Source organism: Cavia porcellus, unplaced genomic scaffold (genome assembly GCF_034190915.1).
Source record: "Cavia porcellus strain 051 isolate PalLab524CR breed Dunkin Hartley unplaced genomic scaffold, mCavPor4.1 scaffold_2, whole genome shotgun sequence".
NCBI classification, from domain to species: Eukaryota; Metazoa; Chordata; class Mammalia; order Rodentia; family Caviidae; genus Cavia; species Cavia porcellus.
This window is the reverse complement of record NW_026947485.1, coordinates 113,533,233-113,544,480: the sequence shown is the minus strand read 5'-3', so window position 1 is coordinate 113,544,480 and position 11,248 is coordinate 113,533,233. Positions and strand designations below refer to the sequence as shown.

The following is an 11,248-nucleotide window of genomic DNA, read 5'->3' as shown; positions in this document are numbered from 1 at the left end:
GAGGAGTCTGGGTTTCCCTCATTGCTGAGGAGCACACATTACACTTCTTGAATCATCGTGATGACCACAGCAACCTAAAGTCTCCAGATTCTCTCCCCAGCCTGGCCGGTTGTAGTGCTTCTCCCTAGATGCTGGCAGGGCCCCTCCCAGACTCTATCTTCATCCTGGCCGCTAGGGCAAGGTTCCCTAGGTTCGGAAGCGGTCTCTGCACTCGGGGCGGGGCCACGCGCGTTCCTCCCCACTCCACCTCGGCGGACCCCCAGCCCGCACCCCCTCTCCCTAAATCTAGGGACTTCCCCAAGCACCGCAAGCTGCGGTTTCCTGCCAGGACTCTAGAGCGAAGATAAAAAGAGCGCGGAAGGCTGGACACCCACAGTGCCTCACAGTGCCTCCACCCGCGCCTCATCCACCTCGCTCCGCTCCAAGTCCAAAATGTACCCTGTGCCTGGCCGCGCCTCCCGCACCCCGCGCCTGCTGTGTGCACTATTGGCGCTGCTGCTGCTGCCGCCGCCAGAGTCGCGGGTGCACGGTGAGGACACGGGGATGCCAAGAATGAGGGAGACCCCTGAGGGGAAGGGGCTCCCCATCCTCTGCCTCCTGCCCCCAGACCCTCCTGTAATGGCTGCGTCTCTCCCGCAGCTGGTCCTGTCGCAGCGGCGAGAGAGCTCCGCTGTGTCTGTGTGACCATCACGCCGGGCGTCCACCCCAAAATGATCGCCAGCCTGCAAGTGACTGTCTCAGGTCCGCAGTGTCCCAACGTGGAAGTGGTGTAAGTGCATACCTAGGGGACCTGTGCGGTTAGGAGAGGGAGTGATGGATGCTTCCAGCCTGACTGCGCTGGAATCCGCCTCACCGGGCACCCTTTTCTCTCCGCAGAGCCACCTTGAAGAATGGGAAGCAGATCTGTCTAGACCCAGAAGCCCCGTTGATCAAGAGAGTCATTCAGAAAATGCTGGACAGGTACTTGGCCCTGTGATCTTCCTCAGGAGCAGAGAGTGCATGGAGCTCTTCCTCTGGGGCTTGGGTACTACACTGCAGTCCTGGTTAAGCATGCAGAGGTTGCCAGGGAGAAGGGGTGGTGGACGTGGCGTGTCCTGGGGCAACCTTTGCTCCTGGTGCCAGCGCAGGAGCGCAGAGTGTGTCATGGTCACAGGTGCATTTTTGTCTGAGGTTTCTTTACTGTTTGTTGTTGCCCATACCAAAAATTTGGCTAAATTGACCAAATCCTTTTCTCAACAGTGGAAACAAGCAAAACTGATCCAGAGGAAGGACCGTGCATTGGAAAGACCATGCAGTCTTCAAAAGGGAGCCGGGAGGGCTCTGTTTCTGCAGAGGCTCTGATCCGAGAAAGACAAGAAACAAGGGTTGATTTTTAAAAATATTTTTCCAGTATTTTTCTGTGCATTGCCTGCTCTGAGAAGACGGGGAAATGTTGTTTGCCCTCAAGCTTAAGTGCTTAATATAGTATTTCCTGCTGCTGTTACCTGGTAAACTGTATTTTAAATGAGGAATTATTGGTTGTTAATATTTCTAGGACATATTATTCTGTGTAGTGTTAGTGAAAGGCCCAGGGTTTAATAGATGAATTATGTTTTATTGCAGTATTGCTGAGGGAGAGACACTGTATAGTCATTCTTCTCATGAAGTAGAAAATATTTTAGTGTTGTTTCTGGGATAATATGTTACAGAATTCTTTACTCCTGACCTGCTTTAAGTAATTGTATGTGTATTTGAAAGCTGGGTATGTCATACAGTAACCTATGTAGAATATATTTCCTTATTTAGAATTTCTAAATATTTAAGTTCTGTAAGGAATAATATATTCTCTTCCTCTACTTTTAGACATTTCATGTCTTCTTAGTATGGCATAATGTCATGATACTCTTTAAATTTTGATTATATATGCTATTTATTGATTATTTTATTAGGTATATTATAATTTAGATCACAGAATATATGTTTTGGATGGATGAAGAAGATAAAAGGTATATTCCAACTTCTAGTTGATATAGAAATGCATTTGTTCTTTAAAAAATAAATTTAACAATGATCAGTACTCTGAAAGTTTAGAAAACACATCTGATATATGGTGTTATAAATTCATCATTTAATCTTTCAAAAGTACACAGCATTGCTAAGACTTTTAGGTATCTGTAACATAACTTGAAGGTTTTGACTATTTTGCTATAGGTTAAATCATATATGTATCACATCCACCATATTATAATGGCACTTTAAAAAATATGTGTTGAATTGGCTTGTAATACCTATTATGTTTTTGAAGAAAAAAATAAAAGATTTGTGAACTGCACTCACGTTGTTTCATCTTTCTGGTACTATAGGAATGAATTTTATTTATAGTTACCTTACTATAGTTACATCACTTTAAACCCTTCACTATTTCCTCTGCTTGTAGAGGGCACCTTTCCCCACGCCACTGAGCCCCTCAGCCTTGCTCCATGCACCTCCCCTTCCAGTTCCCTCCACAGCTTCATGGAGTCTTCAGGAAACACCAAGAAGACTCCCTGTCTGCAGTGCTCCCTATGACGAATGTGGAATGGGCCTAGAGGCCATGTTGTTCAAAGCTGAGTCTCCAGCCTGGTCTACTGGGAGATGGTGAACTCCTGGAAGTGGGGCCTGGGGAGAGGTCACAGGCTGTCAGAGTCAGGTCTTGAAAGAGGATCTTGAGACCCCTGGCCCTGGCCTTCTCTTCTTTTTCCTCTTCCTTCCTCTTGGCTTCCTTTACCCCGTGCTCCTGCATAGTATGTATTGTACCCAAACTGACAGGGCCCACTGATCCCAGACTAACCAAATCTCTCAGCCAAAATAAACCCCACCTTTTTCTCAAGCTGATCATCTCCAGTCTGTCTTAGGAGTGCAGGATGAAATAGGAGTGCAGTCCTATTTTGTAAGCATGGAGGGTGAAGCTGTACCTCAGCTCGCTGCTGACCCCTTCACGTGTGTCTGTCTCACGCTCCTGTAGCGGGGTGTTCATTCCCAGTTGGGCATATCCTAGGCCCGGGCTTCTGCATTTGCTGTAGCTGTATGTGGAAGGAAGTGGCCCCATTTCTGTGTATAGGAAGAAAATGACTCAACCTTTAGAACTTGCCTCAGAGATGCCTCTTCCTGGAGGTGCCTGAGCACTCGGGTCAGAAAGCCTGCTTCCCATGCTGGTGTCTCCACAGCATCTCTCATAGACCCAGATTATAGCCCACGCTCATTGCTGTCACTAGGTTCTAGGTTTCTCTACCCCAGGGTAGTAAGAACTCTCCCAGAGCATCAACCCTATTTCCAACTGCACATCTCCAATGTGTGGCACAGGCTGACTGCGAGAGTTCATGAGTTATTCTGACCCAAACTGGGACATGGCTTCTTAAATTCCACGACCTGCCTCCTTCCTCTTGTAATCCAACGATGACTGACACATGCAACCTCCCCATCAGTAACAGCTACCCACATTTCCACCAGGCTGACTTTCATCCTTCCTCTCTCATCCCAAAGACAGCCTGCCAGGCTCTTCTTTACAGATTACAGCTCATCTTTCACCCTTTAACAACACTGTATTTTTCCTTTCTAAAATTGAGCCCCTCAGCCTTGCTCCATGTCAGGGTGACTTGCTCCATCCTTGTCAGGGTGACTATAGAGCTTATAGTCTGTTTACTATGATCAGTTGTTTGATGTCAATTTATTCCATCTCCACTGTAATCTGCATGCAGAGACAATACTTATCATGTTCATCTCAGTTGCTAAGACAGTTCCTACTGTACAGGAGTGTCTTGGTTATTTTTCTCTCATTGCTGAGACAAGTACCTGACACCCAAAATTTGGGAAGAAAAAGTTTATTTAGCTTACAGTTTTTGGAGGTTTCAGTCCATAATCAGCTGGCTCCAAGGCAGGGTGGCATGGCACCAGGGCAACATTTCAGCATGTAGCAGCATGTAAAACCAGCCAGGGAAAAAAGGGAAGAACAAGTCTCTTCTCCCTTGTATTGTACATGGGCCACCCCCTCCTCCAGGGCACATGAACCACTCATCAAGTGTCTGTGCCCTCCTTATGAGAGTATTTACAAAGTAAGGATCCTGACTCCCTGCTGAGTGTCTCAGTTAAACTTTTAAACTCTCTCACATTGACACAATTTATCAACCATAATAATTCACCCCAGGTCAATTTGGCAACCAGACACATTTCTTTAAATCAGCTTCCAGATTCAAAGTCATGCTTATTCTTAACATTTTGCAAGTTGAACATCATAACATAGTTTAACAATCCTTAAGAACCAGCATTAACTCTAGCAATATTATATTAAATTCGAAACATAACATTTTGTCCTTGGATGCCTGAAGACTCATGTACACCCATCCAAAAGGCATTTAATTCATCTGCAAGAGTCCTAACAGTTTCAGCACTGCTGGAAAGTTTAAGTCCCAAGTCTCCTCTGGGGGCTCTCCACTGCATCTTGGACCTCACACTCTCAGCTTCACACACTGCCCTCTCAGGGGCACACTGCCTGTCCTCCCAGGCCTTAGGAAATCAGGCTGGAAGCCTCTTAACCTCAGAATTTGTGCATCCTGTATGCACCTAAAACCAGTGCCATGTGGATGCTGTTGAGGTCTGCTGCCAGTTAGAGCAGAACCCAGGCTTTCTTCTCTCTAGGATGTAGGGGTCGAATGCCTGGGTCACTGGGCACTGTGAACCTGATTGTGAGGAACAGATTCTCTACACTGCCACCATTTGGGAACCTGGTGTGGCCACTGCCACCATCATGGAACATGGCACTCTGCAGCTTTCCTCTCAAAGCAGTCTCCCTTTTGCAAGTTTGAGATACAAAGGTCTGAGACTTGTTGCATTTGTGATGCCTTCAGGATTTTTTTTTCTTTTTTCTTTTTTGTTTTCCTGTTCCTTTTTAGCAATTAAGATTTCCTCCACTCTGTTTTTGCAGTATATAGCTTTATTGAGGCTTGTTCTCTAGCCAAGATCACAATATTGTAAATCATCCTGCTAGGCTATTTGCTTTTGATTTGCTACATAAATCCAGCTAAAAAAGCCCCAACAATAGCCATGCCAGTCTCAACTTCTTTGAAATTTCTTCTGCCAGGTTAGTTAGCCAACAGCCCTTAATTTTAGTCTTAGGCAGTCTCTGGACCTGAGTAAAATACTGATAAACTTTCTGCCAAACCATAATTCACATCATCTGGACTCTAACAACCACTGCAGCCCTTCTTCCCAGCAGAAAGCTCCTGAGCTTGGACTTTACCAGCAGGATTTCTATCAGTCATCTGGTTTTCTGAGTTCTGACCAGGATCTCCCACAGAGAACAGCCTAAGCTGTTACAAGGCAACTCTTTCAGGCAATATCTCTGAAGCTTTTCAAACTCTTACCACAAGCCATTCCCAAAGGCTCTTGAACCACATAGGTATAGTCATAGGTATAGTCACAGCAATGGCCCCATGCTCAGTACCAAATTCTGTCTTGGTTACTTTTCTCTCATTGCTGAGACAAACACCTGACACCCAAAATTTGGGAAGGAAAGATTAATTTAGCTTACAGATTTTAGAAATTTCAGTCCATAATCAGCTGGCTCCAAGGCATGGTGGCATGCACCAAGGCAACATTCCAAGGAAGCAGACAGCAAAAGCAGCCAGGGCAAAAAGGGAAGAACAGGTCTCTTCTCCTCCCTTATATTGTACACAGGCCACTCCGTCCTCCAGGGCAGGTGTAGCACTCGCAAAGTTTCTCTACCCTCCTTTTGCACAGGATGAGGATATTTACAAAGTAAGGATCCTGGCTTCCTGCTGAGTGTCTCAGTTAAACTTCTAAACTTCTCAAGGTGACACATGTATCAACTGTATCAAGGAGGCATTTAAATTTGAGTGACCTAGGAGAAACAAGCCCCAAGTCTCTCTGGTATGCAGATAGCATTTCAAAAAATAGCCTATTTTTAGAGAAAGAAATGAAGAAGTCTAACATAACTAGTGTATGTATTTGCATATGCTAGCATGCTAACATATTATCGATATATCTATATCTAATCTAGATTTTTCTGTATCTTATAATCTCTCTCATACATAAAGTATCAATTAGGTTGATATATTTTCTATTATTATGTGTTGATATGTATCTCTATGACAGAAAAAGACAAAGAGATACAAATATATGAGAAAAATTAGAATAGTGTCAAGGATATGGGTTCACTGATGTGTTTGTCAGCCATATGGAAAAGTTCAAAATATCTCTAAATGTTTAGAACACTTTAAGCATGTGTGACCTCTCTTCACTGTCTCAAAAAGTACCCTTTTTGAAACTATGAACTATAGGAAGTACTAAAAAGCAAACAACTACCATAAATATGCACACTAAATTTCACTGTTTTAAATGATTGCTCATGTGTTATATCAGCTCCAAAATACTTACTGAGTAGTTCCTGATGATACTGATATGGGAAATCATATTAAATGCCATTTAGATTACAAAGTAAAACTTTTGTGAGCAAATAAACACAACTGCTTATTTCTTACTTTATCATCATTTAAGATCTTTGTTTTTTCTGAAGACCTAGAAGTCTAGTTTGTTTATAGGCCATAGAATGAGACCTTCTCTTGCAGTTCTACTAGCCATGACCATTGTATAATTGGTCACTCTATAAAGAAAAAAAAAATACATGACACTGTATTTCCAAAGTCCAACCTATTTGGGAAATTCAGCGGCAGTCACTGGTCATCACTTCCACTGTCACTATTGACCTTTCCACTAACAAATGCAAGGTTGGATGAATCTGGGGCGTTTACCTAATGTGTTACTCTAGACAAATTTCTAACAGTTTGCTCAAACTAATTTGTATCATTTCACTCTCTTATCCACCTGAAATTCCCTCTCATACATGAAATCATTTGGAATTAAACAAATGGTCCCAGCTAACACCCACTTCATGTATTTAGTAAAATGCAGACAATTTCCACTGTCTGATGGCCTTCGTTCATTGTACCAGACTTTCCTGCTTGCTTTTGGGTGTGGCACACTCACTAATCATCCAGTTCCTGAAAGTATGACAATATCTACAGCCAAATATGACCAGTAGCTTTCTTTCTCTGTCATAGATTTAATCCTTAAATAAGGAAAAGAACTACTGATGAACCTGATACAGGAAATCATATTAAATGCCATTTAGATTACAAAGTAAAACTTTTGTGAGCAAATAAACACAACTGCTTACTTCTTGCTCTCTCTTACTCTCTTGTATATGTAACTTCCAGAGTCCTTCCTGGTTGCCACAAAGTGAGAAACTTACCAGACAGCTCAGGCACCTGGGAATTCTCCTTACCTCCATGATTAAACGGAAGAGGAAGAGAGTGCACTATAATTCTATTCTATGATTCTGACTGAGAGCCCAAGTTTACAAAATCAATATTTTTCAAGAAACAGTGTTCATACTTCAAATATGAAGAAAGAAATAATGACACTGGAAGACCTATCGTTTAGGTCTAAGATTTTTTTCTGCAGACTCTAGAGCCCAATTTCTTAAATGTAGAGAAATGTTACCCCAGTCTTGCCTATGGAAAACACCTTTGATGGATGTGTCCACATGGCCATGTAAATCTATGATATTTGTTTCTGATCGACTGTCATATCTGGACAAAGAGAAACAGGATTGATTTCCAGGAAGAGACCAGTCATTCTTGGACTTTGGTGTGCAGTACAGAGTCAGACCCATTGCTTTTCATATCATATCCAGTGCTGGGTATTTTTAGCTATGAGACCTTAGCAATTTATTTTCCATCTTCTTCCCTCAACCTCTCATGTAAGCCCAGTAGAGTAATAATCATCTCAGGGCACTAAGAGCTGACCTGGAACACATATGAACAGATATGAAAGATGCCCCATATCTACTGTCCTAAGTAGATCTCCTTTCCTAAGTCTTTAATTCAAATCCCTCTCTCAGTCAGAAAATTGAGACTTTGATACTTTCAACCTCCATAGTCTTTTTTAAATTCTGTTCATATTTTCTATACCTAAGTCTGAGTAATTTTTAGTACTTCCAAAAGTTTATTTCAGATTCTTATTTAAGAAGTTTCTGGAAACTGTAGAGTCTGTCAAAAAATGCATACAGACCTCAGTAGTTCACTGCACTAATAAATGTCTGGAATCTAATGGGTATTACTTTGAGAACCTCTTGTGATTGTAGAGGCCACAGGGAACTTATATTAATCTCATGATGCCTCAGTAAATTTAGTATTAAAATATTTATGTAAATTTTTCTTTTCCTGATAAACACACTTTTTGATGAACTCTGTATATATTTCCTATATATTTTTATCAAAATGCATGATTATCTTTTCTATAAACATTCATTGATTAAATATCTACTTATTGACATTTACTGAGAATTTTGTACTGGCCCGGTGCGGGACCCTTATGATGTGGGGATTATGATGATAAGAGTTTTCATCCTGAGTGAAGGTCTTTTCATGGCAAATGACCTCAGCTGTCCATAAGACAAAGATTGTCCCAGAAGTAGAGAGGAAGGGAAGAGGGGAAACAGGAAGGAAAAGGGAAGACTGAAGAGGAGAAGGGAGGTTGGAGGGATGACAAGGACCATGTCTTTTCTTCCTTTCTGTTCTCCGCTCTTCTTTCATCCTCAGCTCTCAGTTTACTGCTGAGACACCACTTAGAGGAGGAGGTCACAGGGCCACCTTGTAGCCCACAGCAGGCGTCCCACTGGGAAAGAGACCTTAGAGTCCTTTGAGGCTAACTTGGTCCCCCAAAAGTGAGCACAGGGCAGAGGAAGAGCAGATCATCAGAAATAATTAACTCCTGTTTTAAGCCCCCAAGTTTGGGGTTGACTTGCTACACTTTGAAAGAAGACTGCAGTTTAATTGGTCACAAGTTCACAAGTAACACTGCATCAGTTCAGCACACATTTCAAATATAAATCCTGGGGTCTGCAAACTCCCAGAACTCCCATGTTAGTTACAGCACCTGAGAGGCTGTTTTCATCCCTCAGTGTCTACACAACTCAGCAAAACCTCAGCCTGACTCCCAGTTCTAGAGACTGGACAGCTGTTGTCACCTGAGCTATACAGAAAACATTTGGGTTTAGCACTTAGAAAATTTTGTTGCCTACTGTTTTAATTTTTTGCTTAAAAAAACTTTAAGGAACTTTAACTGAACAAAATGCTGTTAAGCCTAGGAATTTTGTACCAGCGGTACTTATGGCTGTTTGCACATGAGAACTTACTTCTTTTACACTTGGGAGAAGGGTTTGAAAGGCATCACTTCAAACTATTTGGTGAAAAATAAGATTAACATACGTCTTCATTGTTATGGTCTCCAATGTCTCTAAATATTTTATTTAAAATAACTAACAGATAAGTTCTAATTTAGGTTTTAGAAAACTTGCTTGTTTCCTCAGTGACTCTGCTATTTATAAGGTAAATTAAAGAAAAAAGATAAAATAACTTACCACAAAATTTGTTTTAAATGCCAACAGCAGGATGACAATGAAGATTCACTAAAAGGCTTGCCAAGCTATTTAAAGACTCCTGACACTCCTATCATGGTCATAATTTTGCATAAAGTAGCTGTTTTTAAATAGAATAACTGATTTTAAAATCTTTTGCCCATTTTCATACAGTTTACCACCATTTGTACCATGATTCTAGTCATGGAGCTGAAAAGAAAATATACAAATATGAGAAACAGCAATTAACAGCAGCAATTAACACAGTGATTATGGTAGTAGCAGTCTAAAGAGTTATTTATATTCTCTTGTTTGGGGTAATTCCTGAAGGTCTTGCTTTTAAACAAGTAGTTGAGTAAATCATATGAGAAATTTATGATTTGTAGCGCACAATGGATGCTTAATCTATATTCCTCAAATAAATACATACTAGCAAAATGTTCTTTTATTTCAGATGCTGACTAATAGACTTGTGAAATTTCAATAACAAGAAATTCATTATTACTTCCTCATGAGAATTGCTGATGATGTGTTTTTTGTGACAAGACACTTTTTGAGTAACATTGACTTAATACAGTTGGGCTACACGCCTACCTCTTTCCTGGTACCAATGAACTCAAATATTAGCTCAAAGAGATTCTATACAATTGTCTTTCCAAGTGTAGTAACTAAGGAAGAGGTTTGAATAGTATTGACTATGGAGAAAGAAATGTACAGTGGAGTCAAAAATATCATCAACAATTTGTTTTGGAGAGCTGTAGTGGATAAAAAAGAAAAATATGATTAATAACTTTATAACCTGTGTAATTCACTCACATTTCTAAAAGATACTTGTGAGCTATATAGAATGATTTCATTTGTGTAAAAAAACCTATCTCCATGCACACAAGAGTATATCTCTGTATATACGTGTCTCTGTACATGTCTCTCTGTCAGTGTCACATGAATGCATGTAAATGCAGATAGAATAGAAGACAAATACTAATTGCAGCTAGTGGGTACATTTGAAGGACAGTGGTGTGAAGTAAATTTGGAAAGCAGTGCACACATTTGATCCCCCATGTACCTGTTGTTTACGAATCTTGTACAGCAGATTATATCATCTATCTTTGTTAGATTAAAAGCACAATAAAAACATTGGGTCTTGCTGTTTGGGTACAATGAGGTGTTTGAAACAAACACTGTGTATAACACAAAGGAAGATGAGTTTGTTTCTGATTACCGGATGAAATAAGAGACAAATCATTTGGAAGACGGATGCCCCTAAGGTAATAACCAAAGTGAATGTTTGACAGTAAACTGGTCAGAGTTTATGGATTTATGCCCAACAGATCTGACATTCATCACAACCAGGGCAGGATGTTTGCTGTCTCTGCCATTTGGAAAGGAATGGTAACTCTTTTTATCAAGAGTCACATGTGTATGTCTGCAGGTGCTCATAACTTTCTACTAAGCCTAGGAATGCATAATAGGAAAGGCATGGCATATTGTTACCTGGCAGCACAATAAAGAAAATACACGTAGCTTTTCAGTCTAACATCCCTAAGCAGGGTGCTTTCCCATGGGTAAGGGAGATGGTTGAGAAAGGGAGACTAGGAAAGGGAAATGATACACAAAATGTATCTAATTTAGCAGGAACTCCCACTCACACGGCATTTATCTGGGTTGGGCACAACTTGACCATGCTTGTGTGGGAATATCACCACATACCCTAGCTTCCCCCCACCCTCCACCTCTTCCGCTTCACTGGCCACAGTAAGATCAAAGCCGTCCGAGAGGCATAAAAAGCTGCTT

At 41.3% G+C, this 11,248-nt stretch overlaps 1 protein-coding gene across 1 annotated transcript; it reads left to right on the top strand.

Moving 5' to 3' along the window:
• The first annotated feature begins 254 nt into the window (after positions 1-254).
• Positions 255-2,311, top strand: LOC100731901 (alveolar macrophage chemotactic factor). Its single transcript, XM_003479544.5, has 4 exons — positions 255-529; positions 640-769; positions 877-960; positions 1,240-2,311. Exons 1-4 carry the CDS (start codon positions 433-435, stop codon positions 1,256-1,258), a joined length of 330 nt encoding a protein of 109 aa, XP_003479592.1. The 5' UTR covers positions 255-432; the 3' UTR covers positions 1,259-2,311.
• Positions 2,312-11,248: the final 8,937 nt, after the last annotated feature.

Excerpts from the sequence above, each read along its gene's own strand:
- LOC100731901 (XM_003479544.5), top strand. The coding sequence starts at position 433 with ATGTACCCTGTGCCTGGCCGCGCCTCCCGCACCCCGCGCCTGCTGTGT. Across the intron at positions 530-639 it reads GCCAGAGTCGCGGGTGCACG|CTGGTCCTGTCGCAGCGGCG; the intron begins GTGAGGACACGG and ends TCTCTCCCGCAG. Across the intron at positions 770-876 it reads TGTCCCAACGTGGAAGTGGT|AGCCACCTTGAAGAATGGGA; the intron begins GTAAGTGCATAC and ends TTCTCTCCGCAG.